General features: G+C 47.8%; 1 protein-coding gene across 9 annotated transcripts in view; it reads right to left on the bottom strand.

Moving 5' to 3' along the window:
- SENP7 (SUMO specific peptidase 7) overlaps positions 1-26,062 on the bottom strand; it is a 1,759,378-nt gene that overhangs the window by 1,382,523 nt on the left and 350,793 nt on the right. For all 9 annotated transcript variants that reach the window (XM_069637251.1, XM_069637256.1, XM_069637257.1 and 6 more), the window contains one exon: positions 19,625-19,791. In XM_069637251.1, coding sequence (XP_069493352.1) covers positions 19,625-19,791 — 167 coding nt within the window. The remainder of the gene's footprint in view (positions 1-19,624; positions 19,792-26,062) is intronic.

Raw genomic sequence — 26,062 nt, 5'->3', positions numbered from 1 at the left:
AGAAAACATTTGTGTTATTACACAGCCTGGGGTAGCCGCCGTGTAGTTATGGTTAAGTTGCTAAACCCATAGGAAGACCACTTTCTGGGTGGCTTATAACTTCGCTCGCCCTGGAGGAATCCTCAACAAACTTTGCAAACAAGGTATATGGCCCGCTCTGAATTTATTCAGCAAGTTTGGTGAGGTTTCATGCAGGGGGGGGGGGGCAAAGTTATGGGGGGGGTGGTTTCTCCACAGACTGAATCGGGACAAACTTTGCGCACGGCTACAGGCCGAACGGCTGGACGGATTTTAACCAAATTTGCGGCAGGAGCTGGGGCTTGGTTCAGAAAGCGTACTTTCATGGGTGGAAATCCGACCAGTACTTTTGTTGCAAATGTGCTTTTTAAAACATTTGTGATATCTGGCTCTGCTCGGCAGATCCATTTCCCGGTTTGCTCAAAAGTCTCATTGACTTGCAGTACACCGTGATGTCGGCGAACACTGGAGGCGGCCAGTGGTTGGCTGGAGGGAAGCGTGCTGTGCGTCAAAGTTTTTGGGAAACGCCGCCATGGTGTAGGCCATGCAGCCAATAGTCTACGCCTTGCCCACACCCACCGCAGCAATGCAGTGCAGACTGCATCTGTCAGAGGGAGCTCACCTTTACAGAATGGTTGTGGAGCACATTTTACACTTGAGAGCACCAAAAGTCAACTGACATGCATCCATGGTTGGTTGGTTCGGTTGGCAGTAACACCATCGTATGTGAATGAAAGCGGGTAGGGGTGCCGGAGGCTGTGTTAAGTTTGTAGATTCTTCTAAAAGGTGCATGTTTATATGCATAGTTGTAGAACGGTGAGGAGGTTAGGTAGGAGTGCCTGTGGCACGTGTGTCGATTGTGGTACTTGGTGACATGTTTCCATGCATTGCTGCATTACGTTGCAGTGGGTGCGGCCAAAGCCTAGGCTATTGGGAGCACGGTCAAAGGCCGTAGGCCTTAGGCCATGCACCCAAAACCGAGGCCTTCACCACAACCACTGCAGCAATGCCTTTTTCACTACAGATCTCAGAGGGTGGTCAACTTTACAGAATGGTTGTGGAGCACATTTTACTGACATGCATATATTGTTGGTTCCATGGGTGCGGTCATTGTTAGGACATCCTATGGTTTTTGGTTTATGGCTGGAGACTGTGCAGTGAAAAGTCCTGCAGTGTGCCCACTGGGTGCAGTGTTGAAACACTGTCAGTTTCTGTAGCTTCCTGGGAGTAGGTCCAATGTTGTGAAGATTGTGTGGTTTCATTGGCAGTGACACACTACTTTGTGAATAGAAGTCGGTAGGGGTGCGGAGGCAGTGGTATGTTTGTGGAATCTGCTAACTGTTACGTTTCCATGCATCGCTGTGTTATGGTGCTGGAGTTGGGTAGAAGTGCTGCTGGCTAGGTTACGTTTGTGGATTGTTGTTTCTGGCAACATGTTCGCATCCATGGCTCCATTATGTTGTCCTGGGTGTGGGCAAGCAGTAGACCCTTGTGTGCATGGTGAAAGGCGTTATGGGTGCCGCTCTAGATGATTTTGGATGCTGAAATTGAGGATTTTATTTCCAGACCTTTGTACTGAAGGTCCTTGGGAAGCACAAGCGGCGTGTACTCCGAGTGTTCAACTGTAAATATGGAGTGCTGTACAGAAATGATAGTGTTGGATGCAGCGTTCTTGGCTGTAATTGCTGCATGCATGCATGCATGAATATTTCACAGTAGGCAATGAGGGAGTGCTGGAAGAAGAACAGTGGAGAGGGGAGAAGGACTGTGCCTGCTTTACTGGGGTGTAGCCCTTGCTCTAGCTGGGAAAGAGCATGTGCCACATCCTGCCATTCTCAGCATGGTGGGCATGCAATTGGAACTGTGGGGATTATGTAATCAGGTGTCAAGGGTGTGGTTCACAGGAAGGGGCGGTACTACCTTTACCCAATACTCTCTGTGTAATGAGGTTGGTAGAGATGGAGAGACGCACAGTGCTGATCGTGGGTGATACATTTGTACAAGATCTGCAGAGGTATGCCATGCAAAGAGGCGTTGCTGCTAATTTTGGGTTGGAAGGAGTGGACGTTTTTTGGGCCAGTCTCTACGCGTGCAGTTTTGGCGGGATGGTTCGCCTTTCAGATATGTGGCATCTATCATTACTGTCCAAGTTGTCATGGTGAATTATGGAGGTCAACATTTGGGTTATATGTCGTGTGGACGTTTGCTCTGTCACCTAAAGAAGTTGATAAATGCATTGATGCAGATTTTTCCCACTGCCAAGGTCGTTTTCTCAACCATTCCACCAAGAGGAGTATGGGTCCATGCCGGTGTAATTTGCCGCCAGCCAGAGCTTGGAAGGTGTCTTATAAACAGAAGCATGTCTGCATTTATGTGCAAAAAACTTGTAAAAATAAAAATGAAAAAAAAATATATAAACCTTTTCAGAGGGGCCACTAAAGATCGAATCCCCTACCCTGTTCACACTCTCCCCCACCCTTCTTAGCACGGAAATTCAGCAGATTCTGCAGTAGTTTCAGGATTACACATGCCACATCTGCCCATTTTCAGGATGGGGGCCTTAGAAATGGGAATATGGAGGCTATGGCATTGCCCAATAAGGTTTGTGGTTGTGGTGTGTATGCAAAAACTGTGGCAGAAGGTCTCTTTGTACAAAGAAGTGCAGAAGGCTATGGTGGAATTGTGCAAGGTAAGGGGCAGGCATCCTGTTTGAATGCATGAACAGTATGTACTTGTTTGAAGTTGGTAACATGCATTCAGTGCTGCTTTTGTGCAAACATTTTTTGAAAAGTTTGTAAGTGGGGTACTGTGAGAAAAAAAACTCAAGTGTACAAGGTAAGTGGCAGGCATCCTATTATGAATGCAATGTGTGTATGATATCATATGATGTGAACTTGTATGATATGACATTTATAAAGCACCTATACACAAGTTTTGCAAGGCGCAACGAGGCAAGGGAGGGGAAACAGGGGAGACGGAGACAATGAACCTACTAGGGCAAGTGTCACTCAGATCGCCCAAGGGCATGGGGGGCAAGGGGTGGGAGGTGCAGTACATGGGAAGAAGAACAAATGACAATAGGTACAAATACGGCCCGATTGTGCCAAGTGCAAGGATAAGTGCAGACATCAGGTGGTGAAACTAGGGACACAGAAAATAGTCTCCAAGTGCGGGGTTTGCCAGAAAGGCAGTGCAGGGGTGCGACTGGCGGGGGAGGTGGCATGGCCCCGACATAGTGGCCAAGTAACCAGTGCAGAATCTGTTTCAGCCAGGAAGTCAGCCGGGGAGAGGAGGAGAAAAAGCAGAAGCAAAGAGAAAGGCTTTGAGTTGCTTCGGGAACCGGCAATGGTTCTCCTCAAGTTTCAGGGAGGCTGTTGCAGACGGAGGCCCCAGCCGAAGAAAGAGATCTACCACCAACTGGTTGCTTGCAAATGCGACTGACCCTGAGGGGGTAGGAGGCAGATGACGGACGAACTTGAGCAGGGAGATATATAGGAAGCGAGAGTTGAAGGTATTGAAGTCCCAGGGCCCAGAAGGCCTTGTGCATAATGCAGAGGGTTTTCACTTTATTCCTCGCAGCCACTGGGAGCTATTGCAGACATTTCAGTCCAGGAGAGATACGATCCCTAGGCTTGAGGCCAAGGACAAGTCGTGCAGTCCTCTTCTGGATGAGTTGCGTAGGGCGTAGAGTAGAAGCGGGCAGATTTAAAAAAGGGGCTGTTGTTATAGTCCAGCCTACAGAGAACCACAGCTGTGCACAGTGACCTTTGGGGAACTTGCTTTAGGTTGGTAAGATACATTCAGTACTGGTTTTGGTGCCTTATTTTTACGATTTATGTAGGAGTTGGTTCGTGGAGAAAACAATTTGCAGCATTGTCAGAAGGAAAGAAGAGAGTTTCTGCTTCGATATTACAATGTATGATATGGGTAAATGAAAACGTTGCAAGCACATAGCATTGAAGTGCCACTTGATGGTAGGGGATCGGAGAGAAAATAGTATGCTTTTTAAAACGTAATGGACGCTCAGTGGCAGATAACGTGCGCAGAGGCACTTATAACAGAGTTTTAGACATACTGCAGAAAAAGTATTCATACCTCCATTTTGTGGTGATGGGTGGTCATATGGATGCACAAATCTTGCAATCTTTTACTGAACTTTCTACTGACCGTGCTCTCGAATGACAGGACACTTGCAGGCTGAAAGTGTAAAGGTACATATGAAGGGTTGTGCAGAACTGACAGTGATAGATGCTAACATCTTGGATGGCATTGGTGGATGCGTGTGTGACCATTTATCCGTACCCAATGAGGTAGTGGTTGACAAAAAATAGGGGAAAGGTAAGAAGGACTGCTCCTGCTTTACTGGGGTACAGCCCTCATGATACTTTGGTAAGCACATGTGCCACATTCTGCGCTTCATGCTGGCCAATGCAAATGGGACTGTGGGTATTATCCAATCAGGTACTGTGGGTGTGGTTCACAGGAAGGGGAGGTCGTACTGTTTTACATTACTCTGCGTAGTGAGGCAGGCTGACATGGAGAACAGCATTGTGCTGACTTTGGGTGATGCCTTTGTGATAGATCTGCACAAGTATGCCCTGGAAAGACACTTTGATGGTAATTTCGGTTTGGAAGGAGTGGACACATTGTGGTGCGCTGTATTTGGCTGCAGTTTTGCCAATATGCATGCACTTTGCAGAGACCTGGCCACTTTTGCTACTGTAGATGTTGTCGTCGTGCACTATGGTAGCATGCATTTGGGTTACGTGTCTTGTTTAGGTTTGTTCTGTCGACTGAAGAGGCTGCTGAATCTAGTTTTCTCATCCATAACACCAAGAAGAGTATGGGACAATGCTAACTTATGTTGTTCCGAGCCAGATGTTGGAAGGTGTCTCATCAACAGAAGCATGTCTAATTTTTTGTCCACTGGTGGGATGTTCTTCTGCAACAATTACCTCATTAGTTGTGGAAATGCATTGTTTTTCCAAGCAAATGGCATTTTGTTGTCACCTATTGGTAATGATGTCTTGTTTGCCCATCTACAGGATGCGTTGAAGAGTTTACAGTAACAATGTGAGCACAAGAAAACACAAAATCAAATTAAAACCGAAAAAGGTGTTTCTCTAGAAGCACCTAAAAAATAAAAAGAAAAAGCTCTTTTCAGAACCGGCATTAACAACAAACTCCCCTACCCTGGTTGCAATTTATTCCCCCACACAGCACGAAAGCAACATCTGGGGATTTTGAGGATGGCGCCCATGGAAATGGGACGAGTGGAGGGTGAGGGATTGCGCAATAACGTTTCTGGGTGTGCTGTGTACGCAGAGGACTGTTGTACAAACTGATACTGTTACAATGAGAGCTCTTCAATGTGATTGGTGGATGCATGTGGTACATTTTAGCAGTACCCAATGACGGCGTGGTGGAAAGGGAAGAATGAATGTTTCTGCTTTATTGGGGCATGGCCCTCGCCGTACTTGGGGAAACGCACGTGCCTCATACTACCGTTTTCAGCATGCTACCCATGGGAATGGGACAGTGGGGACTATCGCAACTGAGGGTGTGGGTCACAGGAAGGGACATTAATACTTTTCTCCATTACTGTGTGTACTGAGACGGGCTGACATGGTTGCCATTACTTGCAAAGGCAATGTAGCACAGCAGATTCGGTCCAAAATCACTTACAGGGCAAGCCTGCTACTCTGTTCTGAAAAGCTACAAACAGATTGCTCAGCAGCTCTGGGGTTTGGCCTTTTGTAGGGCTGCTGTGGAGAAATTGCACCCGGAAAAGAGGCCTGCATTCTTCAAAAACATATATACATGTGCAACGGCACATTGTCGTGTGTTTCTAAGCATGTACTTTCCGGAAAACACTCCGTACATTGCACAACACTGTACATTATAAGGGCAATCCCTTGGGGAGGCTTTTCATGAAAACTAAATGCACATGTGATGCCATCAGTGATGTCATCAATGACATTTGTGATGTCGTATGTCATGGGTGTTAGTCTTAGCAGTGCACAGTGGTAGCGCGAGTTATGGTTGCTAAGGTTACCATAACTGGCAAATTTCTGTTTTTTTTTATTTTAACTTGTAACCATAATACTGATAGGTTGATATTAGTGCAAAGTAAGTTTAATGTTCCTTTCAAGTACTTGTAGCACTGAATTTGATAGATTTTTTCTTAGGGCAACTGAAACATATTGTCCATTTAACAACGTTTTTGTCATTGAAGTTCATAGCTTTTTTGCAGTGCAACTTACCCATATAACACCCCTTTAGCAATGTTTTTTGTGAGTGAATCGTCTAGGTTTTTACTAGTGCAACTTAACCATAACGTCCCTTTAACAACATTTTTTGTCAGTGAAGAAAGAAATATGTAGATTTAAATCTGCTGGAAGAGTGGAATTAAAAGAAGTTCCGCATAATGCTGGCCTCCGGTCTTGAAATAGAATGTATAAGGAACAAGTTACTTACCTGTAACTGTTGTTCTCCAGCATGGGTCTGGCATGGATTCACATGCTCATGAATATTCCCCGTCGTCAGGCTGGGAATCCTCGGTAAAGAAAAAACCAGTATCAGTTTCGTTTCTGATCTGTCTTTCGTAGTAGTAACCAATCACTGGTCTCTGCGTCATACTGACCACAGCCAATGACCGCCTCTGGCAGCCATCTTCAGATTTGGAAGCACGTGAAGTGGCAGTATGACCAAGTGAAGAGCCGCAGAGGGGTAGGCGGGAGGGTTCGCATGTGAATCCATGCCAGACCCATGCTGGAGAACAACAGTTACAGGTAAGTAACTTGTTCCTTCTCCAGCATGGGGTCTGGCATGGATTCACATGCTCATGAATAAAGAATACATAGCAGTACACACATGCACAACCACGGGAGGTGGCAAAGGCTCAACATTAAGCATTACATCAAACTCAACATTAAGCATCTTACACCTCCTCACCAGGCTCACCTCAGGCGAACAGGTTGCGCAGCACTACTTGGCCGACCCTGGACTCCTCCCTGGAATCCCGATCGACGCAGTAGAATTTCGTGAAGGTGTGCGTCGACCTCCACGTAGCAGCCCTACATATGTCCAGCAGGGGCACACCAGAAAGGAACGCCGTGGTAGCTGCGATCGCTCTAGTGGAATGGGCTCTCGGACGGCCAGGCAGCGGTCGGTTTGCCAACCGATGACAGTACATGATACAGCCGGAGAGCCATCTGGAAATGGAAGCCTTCGAGAGAGCCTTCCCCTGATTGACAGGTCCAAAGTTCACAAAGAGTTGTGACGTCTTCCGAAAACACTTCGTGCGGTTCACGTAGAACTTCAGCGCTCTAGCCACATCCAGCGAGTGCAAAGTCCTCTCAGCCGGCGATGAAGGCGACGGGAAGAACACAGGCAACACCAAGGGTTCGTTGAGATGGAAGTCCGACGGTACCTTGGGCATGAAGGAGGGGTGCGTCCTGAGCACTACCCTTGTGTCGTGAAAAGTCAAGTACGGGGCCTTGCAGGAAAGGGCCTGGATCTCTCCCACCCGTTGTGCGGAGGTGATGGCCACAAGAAACGCTGTTTTCCACGACAGAAACTTCAACGGGGCCGAGTGCAGAGGCTCGAACGGAGGTCCCATGAGCTTGGTCAGCACCACGTTGAGCTCCCACGCCGGGGCCGGAGCCTTCACCGGCGGGAACGATCTGAACAGTCCCTTCATGAACTCTTTCACCAGACGATGAGACCACAAGGACGTCCGCCCCGTGGTTCTGGTGTATCGGGAGATCGCAGCAAGATGAATCTTGATGGACGCGTGTGCCAGTCCAGCTTTGGCCAGCGTCAGCGGGTACGGCAGTACCTGGGGAGCCGTAATCCGTAGAGGGTTAATCTTCTGTGCGTGGCACCAGACAGAGAACCTCTTCCATTTGTGTCCGTAGCATTTAAGAGTCGAGGACGCCCTGGCCTTTGCAAGAACCTCTCTGCAGTCGGCCGGTATGTCGTATCCTCCAAACTCTAGCGCTGCAGGAGCCAGGCCTGCAAGTTCAGCGATTTCGGGTCGTGGTGGAGGATGGCGCCTCATTCCCTGGAGAGTAGATCCGCATCCACCGGCAGCTTGATTGGCGGGGACGTTGACAAGTCCAGAAGGTCCGGGAACCACATCTGCCTCGGCCACGCAGGTGCGACGAGGATCATCCTGCACCGTGACCTCTTGAGCTGGTTGACGAGCCGGATTAGCAGTGGCAAAGGAGGGAACGCGTAGAGGAACAGGCCCTCCCAGGGGAACGAGAAAGCATCGCCCATGCTCCTCGCCTGGGGAAACCTGCTGGCGAACCTCCGGCACTTGGAGTTCGTCGCCGTCGCGAACAGGTCGATCTGGGGTGTGCCCCACCGTCGGAAGAGGCGATCTACTAGATCCTGCCGTAGTTCCCACTCGTGGCACGAGCGCAGCTCCCTGCTGAGTGAGTCGGCGATGGTGTTTTTTATCCCTGCCAGATGAAACGGCACCAGAAACATCCTTTGGGCGACGGCCCAATGCCATAGGTCCTGCGCCTCCTTGGACAGTGCTGGGGACCTGGTTCCGCCCTGTTTCCTGATGTAAAACATGGTGGTGGTGTTGTCGGTGAAGATCCTCACCACCTTGCCCTTGAGGGACGGAAGGAAGGACCTGAGGGCCCAGAACACTGCACGGAGCTCCAGGACGTTGATATGGAGGGACTTTTCCGTCGGGAGCCAAAGGCCTCTCGCGTGCAGATTTTCGGTGTGCGCTCCCCACCCTTCCAGGGAGGCATCCGTGGTCACTGTCTCCTGGTGGTCTGGGGTCTGGAAGTCCATGCCCGCCGTCAGATGCACGCGGGTGCCCCACCACCGGACCGCTCGGCGGAAACTCTCGTCGAGTGTGATCCTCTCCTCGAAGCCGCCCGTCGTTTGGATCCAGCGCGCGTCCAGGAACTCCTGCAACGGGCGCATCCGGAGCCTGCACATGGGAATGAGGTAGATGCAAGAAGACATCATTCCGAGGAGGGACTTGATGGACCTCACCTTGGCCGCATCGGAAGCCAATATCCGCTGTACCCTGCCCAGGATGGACCTGGTCCTTTCCTCCGACGGGGAGGCCAGAAGGGACACTGTGTCGAGCTTCGCTCCCAGAAACATTGCGTTTTGCGCGGGTACCAGGTGGGACTTGGCGTAGTTCACAGAGAATCCCAGGTCCGTGAGAAGTTGGACGGTCCTTGCCATGTGCTCCACGGCGAGCTCCCTCGTCTTGGCTCGGATGAGCCAGTCGTCCAGGTAGGGGTAGACGTGGATCCCCTCGCGGCGCAGCTGCGCCGCCACCGGTGCAAGGCACTTGGTGAATACCCTGGGTGCCGACCGTAGTCCGAAGGGGAGGGCTTTGAACTGGTAGTGACGCCCTTGGACCACAAACCTGAGGAATTTTCGGTGCCCCTTTAGGATGGGAATATGGAAGTAGGCATCCTCCAAATCCAACGACGACAGGAAGTCTCCTTCCTCCAGCTGACCCAGGACGTGCTGGAGGGTGACCATCCGGAACTTCTGCGCCTTGATGAATTTGTTCAGACGTCGCAGGTCTAGGATGGGGCGCCATCCTCCCGTCTTCTTCTTCACGAGGAAGTATCTCGAGTAAACTCCGGAGCCCCGAAGCCTCTTTGGGACGAGTTCGATGGCGCAGTACCTGAGCATCGCCCTTACCTCCAGGAGAAGCTGAGGGACGTGAAGCTCTTTCCTGGCCACGTGGGGGACGTGCGGGCACCTTCTTTGAAACTCGACCGCATGGCCCCGGGCTAAGGCGTCCAGCACCCAACGGTCGGTGGAGATGGACTCCCACACGCTGACGAAGCTCGCCAGCCGGCCTCCCACCGGGGTGCATCGGTGGGGGCCCGACCCCACGGCCGGTTCAATCCTGTTTCGACGAGGCTTTGCCGCCTTGACCTCCTTGGCGACGACGGCGGGGTCCGCCACACTTGCCTCGTCCTCTGTAGGCCTCCTGAGACGACGAGCGGGCCGCTTGATGGTAGGTGGAGAAACCGCCGCCGGAACCTTTGGAGGCGCCCTTGCCTCCGCTGCTCCGAAAGGGCGTCCGTCGTTGCTGCAGAACCCCAAGGGCCCGGGCCGTCTCAGTGTCCGCATTAATGGCCTGAAGGGAATCGTCCACTGTTTTCCCAAACAGGTTGTTCCCATCGAACGGCATGTCCAGGACTCTGGTCTGTACGTCTTGACGGAAGTCTGTAGCCTTGAGCCATCCACGCCGCCTAAGGCACACGCCGTTGCCCAATTGGCGAAACCCAGTGTCGGCGATGTCCGTCGCAATAGTGATGGCGTGGTCCGACGCCACCTCACCTTCCTGTAGGATCTCCAGGGCATCCGCCCTCTTGTCGTCCGGTAGGAAGTCCAGCAGGGGAGCCAGTTTGTACCATAGCTCCCTGTCGTAGCGGGCCACGATAGCCAACGCGTTGGCCGCTTTAATCGTCGTTGCTGCAGACGAGATGACCCTGCGTCCCATAGAGTCCAATTTCTTTCCCTCGCCGTCCGGTGGGGAAGTCGATGCGGAGGCCGCACGCCCCCCCCCCGCTTTCTTCCTGGCCGCCGCGGAGACGACGGAGTCCGGGGTAGGCTGCGCCCGGAGGCACAGGGGGGCCGCGTACGGGACCCGGTATTTCTTCTCGTACCGGTCTCTTCTAGCTGGCGTAGTGGAAGGGTTCTTGAGGAGGGCGAGGCCCTCATCCCAAGTGTGGTCCAGTAGAGGCACCGCGAGGACCGTCTTCCTCTTGGCCTCGCGCCGTTGATAAAGGAATCCTTCCTTTTTCTTCTCCTCAGGGCAGAGTTGGAAAAGCTCGGATGCCCTGGCGATCATGGAGTGGAACGATCCAATCTCGTCGGGCGGAGAAGCCCTGGTGGGAGGTGACGACGGTAGATCCTCGTTGTATACTTAGTCGTCCGTACCCGTCGCTGCCGTGTCAGTCCCCGTATCATCCCCTCGGGTGGACGGGGAGGAGGGCTGGACGGTGCGCGACGGCTGAAAAGGAGGTGGAGGGTGAATCCTTCTTTTCTTGGCCGGGGGAACACCAGAAGGTCCAGGTTCAGGATCCCCCGACGGGAGAGGTTCCTCCGTCGGCAACGGTAGTCTTGTCCTTATCTCTGAGCATAAGGACTGTATAGCCAACAAAATGGCCGCCGAGTTGTCTTGCGGCGCTGGCAGACGGGAATCCGACGGGCGATCAGGGGCCCCGTCGGCACCCTCGACGATGTCGTCGTCACCTGCGTCGGGATCCATCCCGACGGGCCGGTCTTCTTCCACGCCAAGGCCGTGGCTTAAGACCTCGATCAGCTCTTCCTCCGAGGTTGGAGCCGAATCTACGACGACGCCCTGCCCCCCCTTTTTCTTCCCCGCCGGGGATTTCACGGGGGTCCTATCGATGGGCACAAAAGAGGACTCCCTCCGAGGTGGCAGGGAGACTCTGAGCCCCGAGGTCGCCACCACTGGTGTAGCCTCCACAGGCTGAGCCAGGGTCGCCGCGACAGTATCGATAGAGGGCTTGGCCGGATGGATTAAGGCCTTCACCACCTTAGGTGCGCTCACGCCTTATCCTTGAGGGGGGGACACTGCCTCGCTCCCCCTCCGATGGGGCCTTCGAGCTCGACCGGGGCCTCTCCAGGAGCTTTGCCGGGTGCTCGCCCTTCCTCTTACCCGACCCAGAGCGTTGACTCGTGGCTGAAGGTGCCGGGGAGGGTGCACCCTGCCTGGCGCCCATAGAGCCCGACCGTTCGGCGCTCCCGGTGCCAGCGGACTCGCGGTGCTTGGCCTTGTGTTGGACCCCCGTCGCCGGGGCGTCCTCAAAGGTCTTAGAAGACCGCTCGGATTTCTTCCTCTTCTTCTCGCCTGACGGGCTCTTCCCTTCCAGCCAGTTGGCGAGACGTTGATGGCGGTCCTTCATGGTCCGCTCCGACATATTGCCGCAAAACGCACAGTCCTTCTCCACGTGCGTCTTGTCCTCATGTAAGCAGTAGAGACAAAAGGAGTGTTCGTCCTCCTTAAAGACGTTCTGCAGCTGGCATCCAGGGCAGACCCTGAACAGCTTTCCGGCGTCGAGCTTCCCTTCTCCTGGGCCATGTCCGGGCCCGAGAAGCTTCTGGAGTCCTCCAAAAGCGTAGCTCGATGAAATCTTCACCCTTGAGGGGCGCAGACGAATCCGACACGGGTCCCCGTTGATCGGATGGAGAGTCGGTGGAGCTTGAGGCTCTTTTGACCGAAAAAAACGAAGTTTTTGAGAAAAAACGTGAAAAAATAGCACTAACGCTCGAGAGCAATAGCACGAGGATCCCAACACATGAACGTGCGGTAAAAATCTGAAGATGGCTGCCAGAGGCGGTGCTTAGGTAGAGGGCAGTCATTGGCTGTGGTCAGTATGACGCAGAGACCAGTGATTGGTTACTACTACGAAAGACAGATCAGAAACGAAACTGATACTGGTTTTTTCTTTACCGAGGATTCCCAGCCTGACGACGGGGAATATTCATGAGCATATGAATCCATGCCAGACCCCATGCTGGAGAAATAATGCAACTTGAAGGAGAAGAAAAAAAAAAAAAGACATTTAGATTGACATTTGAAACATTAGTCAGTAAGCAAGAACACCAAGAACAGCATACAAAATAAAATGCCTCCAAATAAAAAGATAAAAAACTAGGCACTATTTTCTGCAGAGTCCATGATACATTGGTACGTATAGAGATGTGACGTATGTCACAGTTGACTTTAACAACTCCAAAAGTGAGTTAATGGACTTTTATTGTCAGATGTAAAATTACGTGAACTGGTTTCGAAGACTTAGCAGGTATGGGCCCTCGACCTCCAGTGGGTAGCCTCCTCCCTAGCCCATGCATTCCTCATCCATGCAACAGGGATGCAATGAAAGCCTGTGATGACTAACTCCCTACTGTCTAGGCTATCCTACTCTGGTGTTAAGGGCTTAAAGGCCAGGGCCTTATCTGTCTTAATCCCTCCACGGATTTCAAAGGGCTTCCTAGAATACAGGTTTCCCCAACCAGTATCAATGATGTTCAAGATGAAGCCTGTTTGTTTACTTACTTACACACACTTTCCCTTTCCTCGAGCCATCCCCTCTTTCACTGTACCATGCGCTTTTGTTTCTCTCTCTCAACACATTTATTTCTCCTCCCACCTATGCTACCCCTCTGTCTCTCTCCTACTACTACTCCAGCTTCCTCTCTGCTCCACTCTACCTCTGATCTCCTCCCCCTCCTATCTTACTACTACTCCCACCTATGCTTCAACCTCCTCCCACTGTAACCTCTTCCTCTCTTTCAACTCTACTCTCTGTGCCACTCCCTTTCTCCGTCTCTCTCTTCCACTCTCACCTGCCACTATCCATCTTCACCCCACTACACTCACTCACTCCTATCTCACATATCCTTCTCTACGATCACTCACTCTACCATACACTCTCTGTGACAAGGTCAGTAATCCGACCTTGACGAGGGAATGGGAATCCCCATCAGCCTGGGGTGGGAGGTCTAACAGGGTGTAAGCCAGAACCATTCCTAGGACAGAGGGGGAAGGTGGCAGTAGGGAGAGCCCCAATACCCTTCGAGTTGCCTGCATGTGTCAGAACAATACCATTGTGGATCACCCCATACATCTTACACAAACAAAATGCGGGCCAGTTTCTCTTTTGCTTTCAGACAACGATATACAGCAAAGGTCTGGGCAAGCTGCTCACAAAACAGCACACCAGAGCCTCAAAGCAGACTACGCCAGTCATCGGATTGCTCTGATCAGCAGAAAGAGTCACTAATCAAAGCAACCGAGAGCCCATGCAGCTGTCAGAAAAGCTGTTTCACCGCAAGCTAGCAGCATACCTCATGCTCCAGCATCTGCGACAGAGCTCCCCAAGACAAACTATTACAACTTACTGCAGAGCAGCTTCTTGACAAAACCAAATAGTCCCATTCTTACCATGGACCTTTCCCCAAAGCTGGCTCCTAAGAAGAACTGGAACACTTTCCAAGACAGTCCACAAATGTTCCAGCACAGCTGGCCCCCACACTGCAAAACGGGGAAGGACCTAGCCCAATTTTTATGTATTCTGGCAATTATAAAACCACTCATGCGGGCAAGACAGGGTGAGATTGGCAAGGGGAAGGACACCAATGGTGGAATGAAGGGGGAGAATAAGAAGGGGGATAGGAAACATTGAGGTGAGGGTTGTTCGGTTGTGGTCATGGGAGGGGGCCGATCAAGAGACCAGAAGAGGGTGGTTTGGAGGGTGGAGGTGATTTACAGAGACGGTGAGGTATTGTTTGGTGAGAGCAAGAGGTAAGGTGTTAAGAGGGTGCGTGTAAGGTGGGGGAGTAAGATGGTTAGAGAAAGTGTATAGGGTAAATGTGACTCAGGGAGTGAAAGTCGAGGGAATGAATAGAAGCAGAGGTGGAGTAGTAGTGGAGAGGGGATGAGTAGCAGGAGGGAAGAGAATGAAGAAGCAACATTGGTGGATGAGGTAGGGTGTAGAGGGAGAGATATCAGAGAGACAGAGGGGGGCATGCGAGAGAGTGCGAGAAGGTAAGGAGGCAGATGGAAGAGAGTAGAAGGAGAAGAAAATATAGGTAAGAAATAGGGTAAGGAACATCAGGACATGAAGACTAACAGAGGTTAGGGCATGGGTTTCTGGAAGGCACAAACCATCAACTAACCATTAGATAGTGTAAGTCCAAACTATGAAGCTCCAGAGGGAGTCTAGATGGAGATCGCGACTGTCTTTAGGCTCTCAATTAGCTTTGTCTTTTCCCCTTCCAACTGTTCTTTCTGCGTCACCTGTCCACTATGGCTAAAATAAATCCATCGTTTCCCCAGGTAGTTTAAAATAATACATGCTTTTTAAAACCACCTTTGGCCCGCCCAATATTCATTCATTGGTGTTCGTGTGGTTATGGCACCCGGTTTTGTTGGTGTTCGCTGGACGGGATGCCTTTCATCGGCCCTGGTATTTTGATGTCTGCGCTGGTGATCTGGAAGTCTGCGCTGGCAAAAGACTTTTGGTTGATGGGTTCTTCCTCCGTTCTGTGATGTTGATAGTGGTTCTTGTGGTTCTGCAAGAAGCAAAAGAGAACTCTGGCCAGATAAACAGATGTAAGGCATTGCAGAAATGACCCTGGTACCAACAGCTGCACGCAAGACATATTCCAAGGGTTCAGGGACAGGTTCCCCAACTCGCTCACCCAGCATCTGGGGGTAGGAACGGCTATTGCATACACCGTGCAGGCCACTAACCCCAGGTCGGTAGGGGACCCTTTTGCCCGCTGACAGGGAAAAACCCCTTGACCTGGTCACATGTTCCAGGAGCCAAAAGTCTTGCGGTCTTTGTTTTGGTGACAGACATGTAAAATAGACTTGTTCATTGTCATTACACCACATGCAATTTTGCAAACACTTCTCAATTGACAATGAAGAAGCAGATTCCATTTTAAGAGAAAATTTATTTTGGCTAAAAGAAGCCCAAGAGATCCCAGACTAAGGTTATTCTTAGATAAATCATAATATCCCTCAACAAAAATCCCAGGAGCTCATAAGGAAGCACTACATCTGATCATTTCAAAAGAACAACCCCACAAAACTGACCTACTAATATGTATACTCAGTACATATGAAAGACATCTGTATCTCCACATCTAGGGCAAGCTGAACTTCCAGACACACAATGATGAAATGTTGATTGTGTCACATAAGCCTGGCTCAGAAACATAAGCTCTATTAGTTTATAGCGCGGGTTTTGGGAAACAGTGGGACTATGCTCCTATATTATGGACCACTGTTTGTCTATTACATGCCATGTTGGGTGGCGGCTGTTCCACTATTTGTGTCGGACTGTAAATGGAGGACACAATTTGTTGCAACACAGTACCTTGACAATAGATCGTAGAAGATAAGTCGACTGAGGATTCCATGGGTAGCTCTTACTCTGAATAAATATACTTAAAATAAATAAGCAATATTTATTAATACAGAACAAGTCACAGCTAACCAAAATCTGTAAGCTATTATAGTGATGCTGTCTACCACAGTTGTTTGATAGGAATAAAGAGAGGGCAGATTGTAGTGCACAAAGTACTCTTGTAATCTTACAGTGGAGAAGAGGACATACAAAATGGACCGGTTTTATAGCATTGCCATATTGGAATTGGAAATTAATCAGTGACATACTTTTTAATATATAAATATGTTTGCCCTTGACCGTTGATTTCTGACAGTAGCTGCGTGCTTGTGGCGACTTCCAAATCCAATATGATAGGAGGAAAACAATCCTTAATATATGGGTTTAATTCAAATTTCTGAATACGAATTAAGCCTCGAGAAATAATTCTTACTTGAATCAATTTCACAGTGACTAAATGCAAGATTTTTCATCAAAAATGAAGCAATAGATATTATTTGTCAGGTTGCCATGACCAGCTGCACATACGAGATCGAGAGGACTTGAGGTCTATTGCTGGACGTAAGTGATGTTATGAAAAATGAAACAATTACCGGTCTGTGGTATTATTCCCTGTTGTGGGCCTCAAGTGCTGTAATGTATAGACCTTCATGCTGACTTTATAGGCACATACTATGGGATTTCATCCTGAGGTGATCCTTAAAGCCACTTGCCTTTTTTGGCTTCTCTTGATTTCATCTTAACTTCAGAAAATCTTCGTGGAGTGCCAAGATGGCAAACACATTCTCTTGGTAAAAAAATGAAACGCTGCAGGCAAGGCCAAGAGATGGCCTTTTACTTTCATTCTGGAGTTGTTTTCCATTTTCCTCTCTGTAATTAACATGTGCATTTGAGAGAGCAGGGGGCCTCAGTGGCGTAGGTTGATAAAAGATGTTCATTGTTACCCAGCTCAATAGCACTCATTTTATCATCCTCTGAAAGATGAAAATGCCCGAGGTTAAGATTAATTCTAAACCTTCCAGCCATCACCTCTTGTTTTGCTGGATTGAATGGACCTGCAAGGATGTGAACCCCTGAGCATGAGTTCAAACAAGGATCCCTGAAGAGGATGCACTGGTCCACAGAGTCAATGGGAGATCTGAAGGTGGGCTCAGGTGTCTGCACCAGTATGCTCAAAACAATCAAATCCATCAAAGGGTTTCACCTGTGGCTGGCATGCACGGACAGACACATTAAGGATCAGAAGTCTGCAGAGGTTTTATGATTAACACCTTCTAAAAAAGCAACTTCACTCTCACGTAGTCTACTTCAAAAACTCCAATTACATTCATATTTTCTTTTACGCTCTACACCGATTTACTACTGCATCATAGGTTTTTCTGTCTGTTAAAATTGTTTATTTGCCTCACTTATAACCAACACATTCCCTGAGATGCATTTATTTATTTTTACATTTATTAAGCGCACAAAGCCCAGCGGCATCAAGGCACTGTTACAACCAGGTACTCTTGCATTATGGACAGGTGGAAAGGAAGAAACACATAACCGGTAATGTAGTGTCCATGGCACTTGCAAAGAGCTTTTCTGAAGGCCCAATATGAATGTTCTGCCCTCAAGTCTGGTGGGAGAGAGTTCCATTAAAGAGCTGGAACAGGGAGGAAAGGACACCTCCACTTCCGGCTCACTTAAATTTTGCAGGGAAAGTCTATGGATGTAAGCTCTTCTGATGGGTCTGGAGTACTGCCCTTTAACAAAGCTTTGGGCATCGTACGGTGGGGCAGAGTTCGATAGGCATCAGTGTGTGATTGAGTTTTAAAGACAATCCTTTCCTTAACTGGCAGCCAGCGGGGTATTCCTTCTTGCTTCCGAGATTTTACATACTACTGGTTTTCTACTATTCATTAACTAATTAATTAATCTTTTATAACGTGCTCAACACCGAGACTAGTCTCTAAGCGTGGGACCAGGATTCAAATCTTTGTTGCTCTGCGTTGTCTTGCGTCCAAGACAAACAAGCATGTTGCCCCTGAGCTATCCTCTCGGCCCTATGATTAAAGACATCCTTTGATGACTCAGATTTCATACTGTCAGTTAGACATCAATTCCTTATAAGGGAAACATCAAGAATGAGACCGTATTTTTTTCTCTTTCGACTTCTGTGTCTCTGGCCCACTTAAATCTTTTCTTGCTCGTTGATTTGTAGTTCTCGAAAATGTTCCTTTAATGCATTCTACTTAATCTTCACCACCTTTGCCTTGAGTGTTTGGTTTCAGCTTAAACCATCAAGTATCACCCCAAAGTGTATGCCCTGAAGCAGCCTACTTACCCAACCAACAAAATACGAGTCAGTAGGGCTTAAAGAGTTCCTCAAAATCCTGATAACCGGGGCCTAGCAATCCTTAGATCTGTAAGCAACACTAGTTAGCCTGCAAACTGCATAATTTCCACCGATTCTTTACTGCATGTGCCACCGTGCTGGCACACACACAGCCGATCCACAATATTCTGAGGCTCCTGTGTTATGTAGCTGGAGGGGTGGCGGTAAGCCTCATGGAAGCCAGGGGCCACACATGCTGCCAAACCAATGTCTCTCACCAAGCATCTGCGCCCACTTTTGCTTGGGAGCACACCTGTCAGTACTTTACCAACTGAGCATTACTTTGGCTCCTGGTTGATGAAATGCAGCGAATCATGGGCACAGTGTGTGTGTATTTAGGTTTATTCCTCATCCATAAAGACACGCTGCGCTCAGGCATTTTACTCTGTCTTCTGAGCCCATAATTCACTGCAGGGCCATCGGACAGGGTCTCTAAAGCTACATTACCACATGAAGTCATAATTGACCTCTAAAATAATCAGAATGTTTGGAAAGCAGTCAACTACTGGTATTAACCGTATTCCAGACATTCAGACTTCAGAAGCAGATGGGAAACAGAAAGCATTTCTTTGCATTCAAGAAACAGCAATGCAATTTCCCAGCAAGACTTTTTTCAACAAGACATGCCATCTAATTTAATACAGCAGAGCGAAATCTAAAATATGGCACAATGCTTTCACTTTCCTAAAGAAAAACGCTTACTTCAACATTGCACCTAAAGCAAGCTCATGCTAAACTGTTCCTGTTCAACCAAGTTTACCATTACAATTCTTACCTTAAAATGATAACCTAGCTAACGATTACAAAATGAAATCACATTGAATTTACTGACACGTTTTGTGTACTTTACTCATCATTAAACTAACTTCACCACCACATCTGCAAAACCTCTATTGCTTTAGCACTATGTGCCAAAAGCTGTAATCCGGGAGGCGTCATCGCTTACAATAGAACTCTTTACCAAATTATGGTGGAGGCAAAGCCTCAAGACTATAATTTGGGAGTGGTCATTAAAGCAGGATAATGACCAACACCCGCCGGCTATAAGGCTATAATAACATACCTTGGATGTTGTGGCAGAAGCAGGAATTAGGATGTAAATGCCCAAGGTCAACACCATTACTTAAAATAGAAGATCATCTTCTGAAAATGACGTGACCTACTTTTTTCAACCCCTTTTTAGATTAAGTGTACAGAAAAATGTTTAACAGTACACGATACTCACACGGTTTAATGTAATCTACAAAATGTAGAGCAACTTGCAAAGGGTAAATTCACTTACATTTTGCAGAGCTGTCTTCTCTGTAGGAGGTGGTCTATGTTCTTCAGTACATGGAGTGCTGCATCTCTTTCGGGTTACTGAATTCAGATCTTGCGTATCCTCCAACTCCAAGGAAAAATTTTCAAGATCTTTTTTGCTTTTCTTGGGATTATCACTTTTCTGGTTTCCTATGTTGAATAATACATTAATAAATACACACTTTTCAAACACTCCAGCAGATGTTGTTACAACATTAGTCCTATTTCCCATAAGGGAACGTTTACCATTAAGAATAGTTGACCACCGTGGATATCCTTTTCCGACTCTCTGCACTTAAATTTCTCATCTCTATAGGGAAGGATCTCTACAAACTTCCATCCAATATTAAAAAGCATGGAGACTGTGGCAGGACTATCTTTTTAAGAATTCTAATCTATGAAAAGGTGACACTCTTGCAACGAACAGCGACAGATTTACCATCTCTTCTTTCCCTTGCTTTCTTTTCTATGTTCATTTAGCCCTCTCTAGTCTATCCTAGCCCTTCTTACTTTTTCTCTATTACAATGGATGTAGCAATGATGTTCCTAGAAGTTATGCGGTTTCTGGGTATGAACATGGTTGCATGGCAATGACACTGCATTGTTCTGCTTTATTAAGTATAAACGTTTGTGAAAACAAAACAATAAAATCAAAGCTTTACTCAAGTGGCCAGTTTTCACTCATTTATTAAACGCACATTTTGGTGACTATATAAGAACAACCGATTTTCCAACGCTAAGGGGTTTGGGAGCTTCCACGTTGGAGAACTACTGCTACTTTAACTCCCGCCTGCAGCACAACATCATTTTAGGATTCACAACATTTAACAATGCAAAGCAGTAGCCAAACATGGAGGAAGCTCGTTTAGGAAAACCATTAATACCAATATGACAGTCAGCAGAACTCTGACTTTATGTCCATGTTGCTGCACCTCAAATCTCAGCATGTGCATTTACCAGGACTAATAATTTTGAATCCTTAACACTTGTGGAAAAACGCTTATGCAATATAGTATTGATCTGCCTTTTGGTAAAAACATTTTCTACTAGATATAATTAAATTGTAAATCATCCGCTTGCTTTCTTATTTATTCATATAGTATGGATATAGGCACAAGGGCAGAGGAAAGCTTAAATCCAGATTGCCCCATAAACCCAACTCCCGAAATCACAAGGGACTGCACTGAGACACTGAAGCTCATCTTCCTATTCAAACTCAACCAACTGGTTAACAAACATCGAAAATTACATTAGTCAAACATCAGTCTTACTAAAATGACATTTTAGTCGAAGATCATTCAGAGATTCCTTCATCCTTTACTCATTCTATTTTTGAGGCATGCAGGTCGTTCTATTTTTCAGAGATCTGTCCACTAACTCAATTTCCTGTATTTCCCATTTGTCCTCTTCAAGAGACACTCAAACCGGCATTGCTAATGGCTTTTCGGTCTTGTCTCTATTTTCATTGAGGGTTCCATGAACCACTCCAATGGTACATTTAAAAGGAAATCATAGCTAGAGACACCCTACCTCTAAGAGAGATTACTAACTCTGCCATTCAGTCAGGAGAAATGATGTCCCTCAAACTTACCTACTCTCACACAGCCTCAAAAACTATACACATGGTCTATCGGGCTCCATGCCCTCCGCTCTCCTTTGAAGAAGATAACACACAACTCCTGTAATTCACTGCCAAACCATCCTCTAGGACAACCTTCATGGAGGACCACAATTTAGGTTTTAATGACAACTCGGACTTTAAAGCCTCATCCCTTGCAAGCGCCATCAAGGACCTAGGGTTCACACAACAGATCCACAGCCCCACTCACGTCAAAGCTTGTATCCTGGACTGGCTCGCAGATTCAAACTGCAATATCATGATTACTTCCAATGTGCCATGCCACTGGACCGATCACAACATTGTCTTTGTTATACAAGAAACCGGAATGCCAGGAACATAACCCCTAACGGCATTCTACCCATGCTAGCTGCACTCACTAGCCTGTAAACTCTCAGCACTGTCCCTGCCACACTGGTCAATACTTACAATCAAGCCTTCACACTGGCTATAAACACAGTAGCCCTGCTAACTCTATGCAAATCTAAACATATCACACATTTGAAGTCGTGGTTCACCCCCGATCTGAAAATAACCTGCTCAATAAGCCTTCGGCGGAAACCACCTGGAAGAACTTCCCTTCCGCATCCAACAAAGCTTTCCTCACCTCCCTAACCAAGACCTAAAAACAAGCTGTACTTTTAGCAAAAAGTTCTACTGACAAATCTAACTTAAGTGCCAAGGAGCTCTTTACCATTCTGCGAGAGCTTGAATCACCTGTACCCCTGCAATCAACTGCATCAAAGATAGCACCTGGTGCTCAAACATTCAAACTGCCCCGCTTGATGAAATCATTCTGCTCCAGAACAAGATAGTCCAGAAAAAGAACATGAGGCTCAGTAAAGCCCCTGCAAACACTGCCCAAGAGACCCCAACCTTGCATCTAATCCATCTGACATTCTTCTTTAAATCAGTCACTGGGACTAGGTTATCCAGATTATTAAAGGTCTTAAACCTTCTAAATGCCAAGGATAGGTCAGCCGCCCACAGTCATTAAAGACTGCACTGAAGCACTTGCTCCCTTTATCGCCACCCTCATGAACTCCTCGTTCACCTCAGGCCTAGTACCAACCAACCTAAATGACGCCTGGGTCCTACCACTACTAAAAATCCTCCTCTAGAGTCAGCCATCCCCACCAATTACTGGCCAATTTAAAAATTCTAGACCATGCGGTCTACCTTCAAATCCAGGCAAACCTTGAAGCGAATAACTTGCTCGACCTCTGCCAATCAGGATCTCGACCCACCCATGGTACATAAATAGCCCTTCTAGACCTAAAAAAACAGCTGGACGACATCAAAGACTGGCACGATTGCCCTTCTACTCCTCCTGTGTTAGGGAGAATTCTCTTATAAGGCTAATTTCCCAAACATAGTGAGTCGCCCAGCAGCTTTGCTGGTTTTTTTGGGGTTTGTTTTTTTCTCCTGCTAAGAGTGAGACTCTTTTCCTCCCACTCTTAGGCATGATTTGAGGTATGTCTGACTTTGTGTGCTTATGGGCTATGGGGTTTTCTTTCTGCTCCATAGGGTATCATCTATTTTTGTATGTGTGTGTTACACAGCACCCTAAGTGCAGTAACACAGGGGTGTCATAGTGACCCCCAAACATACACTCCATACCCTGAGACTGACTACTGTCTCCCAGGGCATGTAAAGTCACCATTGACTTTACTAGTCCTAAATTTTGAACAAAACCAGTACAAACCATCACATTGTGGAAGTACTAGAAGGGGTTAATTATATTGCCCCTGTGTCTGTTTTCAAGGGGGCACTGTCCAGTCCCAAGTTATGCTTGAACTAAAATGGCGCTGGTGCGCAATGTATTCTGGGAGCGCTCAGAGCCATGATGGATATTTACTTCATGCCGCAGTGAAAAGCTGCACACATTTTGCTGAGTATTAGATTCACGGTGTGGAGAAAAACATGCTTTCTAAACCTGGTATGCGGTCATGGACATTTCTGCTGGGAAAGCTAACTTTGTTATGGTTTGCTTTTGTTCTCCGTGAATTGTGTTTTTAGAGAAGGGAGGCACTGCGCTTCTTGGGGGGAGCTCTCGATTGACCCAGCTGGCAACCGACGGCTGTTCCTCAACTGCGCAAGTGCAATTTCCAGAATGTTCGAGAATTGACTCCCCCTTGTGGATATATGCCGAAGCCCGGAGGTGGTCAGGTGAAACTTCAGCAGGAAAAGGACGCTTACGTCCGGCCCTCCTGTGAGCTGTGGTGCTTTCGGCCTGGCTCTTCCCGGGGTCTTCCTGCCGCTTCTGGGCGAGATGAGGAAACCTGTTATGCTCACGGTGATGTATTTCCTTTTGAACTCTTTACTTCTTCTGTGATTTATATCCATATTATTTTTGTGAGTTATTTCTATGTACTTCTAAGCTTTGAATAAATAGCCGTATAAGAGCCGATTATCTTCTAAGAGTGCGTGGCTGTGAGTTATTGTGTCTGTCTACGTTCAAAGTATTTGCTCCATAATTGCATTGATGATTTATGTTTGTTCCGTGCACTTTGGGGGGAGCAATACATTTTTGGCGTCACGAACAGGATACTTGTGATGAGTTTTTCCAAGTATTCAAGAATCTGTTGAAACGTAGATAGGATTTGGTTGTCTTGTAAGTGAAGTTGTTGAATAGTGAAGTTTTTTTTTCCTTTGTCCGTGTGTGAGTGCCTGTGGGAGTGATTGTAGCGTGGAGAAGAAAATATATAGTTTCAACGAGGTTTTGTTTTGTTTGCGATAATGAGTAGTTTGTTCAGGAAGAACGTAACCGCTGGCAGTGACTGTTCCGATGTTGTTATTCCAGGGTGGACTAAGGGTCCATATGATAAGTTGGCTCAGGCGTGGGCATGTGGTGCAGGTTTAAGTGAAACATGGGATCAAGGATTGGGAGATGCCGATCCGGCTGATGTAATGGCATGCTTGCAACAAGTTCCAGTAGAGCGTGGTAAAGAATGTGTGGCATTAGGTAAGTGAAGTTGGGTTCTTTTGCATGCTTATAGGAAAACACAGCAAATGAAGGTGGAAATGAAAAATGAGGTTTTGCGATTAGAGAGAGAGCTAGCTGCAGAAAGGCAGACTGCATTAATGCAGCAGATTCAAATGAAACTGTTTAAAGATAAGGCCGACACATATCAGGCAGTGGCCGAGAGGACAGCAGTCAGAGTAGCCAAGTATAAATATAGGAAAAGACGGGGAGGGGTCAACAAAAGAAAGGTGGCAACTGTAATCGCTGGCGTAGACTGGGATCCAGATAAGTGGGATGGTGATATTTTTGATTCAACCAGTCTAGAAAGTAGTTCGGCAGATGAGTCTGACCCCAAACCAGAGGCGAAACAGAAAACAGTGGCGGCTAAGCCCGTTAGAAGACGGCGAGCTGAACCCCACCCGCAGAATCCTGCTGGCGGAATGGTGGATTTAACCACGCTGGAGCATTACACACAACAGGAGGTTGGGGAAATTACCCGTTTGAGGCAAAAATCAGGGGAGGCTTTACCGACATGGATGGTAAGATTACTAGATGGGGGTGCTGCAGGGTTGTTGGTAGATTCTACAGACCGCATTTTTTACTCCTGTCAATTGACACCAATGTACAGGAGGTCTTAAGAGCAGGACCGCCCCCTGATGCAAATGGTCAAGATACGCAGGTGTCTTTGTTGCACCTGGTAGCCCAAGCATGTAACCGTAAATACCCTATTACCACAGATTGGCCTAGTGAAGAAACGAAGTGGTATACGTTGAGAGAAGCAATCCAAAAAGTCAGAGAGCATGCTATGAAAGAGGTTATTCACATAAATGCTCCTGATCACATGGGAGCCGTGCCGCTCTCAGTTTCAACTCGAAACATGGTGATTAGAACTGCGCCACCCGCATACAAAAGTGTCATTATGACTTTGGTCGTAGGTATGACGGGCAAGGCTACTGATGAGGTAGCAGATGCCATTCGGCAACTTGCAGATTTGGGGGAGTGGGATAAGAGTGATAACAAGCCACTCCTGTGGGGCGTACTGAGAGAAGAACCGAAGGCAGGCGGCAAGATAGCAGAGACTCCCGAGTGTCCCGAAAAGACATGTTTTTGGCTTTGTTAAAAGATGGCGTGCCACACAAAGAAATTGATGGCATTGAAACCAGAGTAATGTATGAATTATACAAAAAACGAGGACTTGCAGCCAAAGAGCGCTATAAACAGGTTAAAAAACAAGTAGTCACCACGCCACAGGAGGACACCTCACCTTCTGCTCCCCCTGCGGAAGAACCAGATGAAGGGTCTATGGGGACACCTTCCCCGTACCAGCCAACATATGCTGATTTGAGAAAGGTGGCGAGTGCGATGCTAGAGGCGGAGAGTCGAGTCACACTCATTCAAAGTTTGACTAGGGCTTCGGCCAAGCTCCGGCAGCGTCTTCCCGCATAAAAGTGGATAGGCGGCCTCATGTTGATGTTAAGATTTTTTGGGGGCGAGGAAATACACAAGGGGTGCGAGCATTGATAGTCACCGGGGCGTAGGCCTCTCTGATTCATGGTAATCCAACACGATTTAAAGGCAAACAGTTTACTAATACAGGTCTAGGGGGAAAGGAGACCCCCGCAGTACAAACGAAAGTGGAGATGAAAATAGGCAATTTGAATAGGCAGAACTACCAAGTGTTGATTGTCCTGACACCTGAATATAGAATTGGCTTTGACATTTTGGAACAGTTAACCTTGGGACTTGGCGGTAAAACGTACCAGTTTGGGGTGAGTGCATTAATCTGTACACCCATTACCGTAGGCAAATTGAAGACGCCCCCAGTGCAAGTGCCAGTG

This window comes from Ambystoma mexicanum, chromosome 7p (assembly GCF_040938575.1).
Source record: "Ambystoma mexicanum isolate Mex_15411 chromosome 7p, UKY_AmexF1_1, whole genome shotgun sequence".
Classification (NCBI taxonomy): domain Eukaryota; kingdom Metazoa; phylum Chordata; class Amphibia; order Caudata; family Ambystomatidae; genus Ambystoma; species Ambystoma mexicanum.
This window is presented reverse-complemented; position numbering and strand designations above follow the sequence as displayed.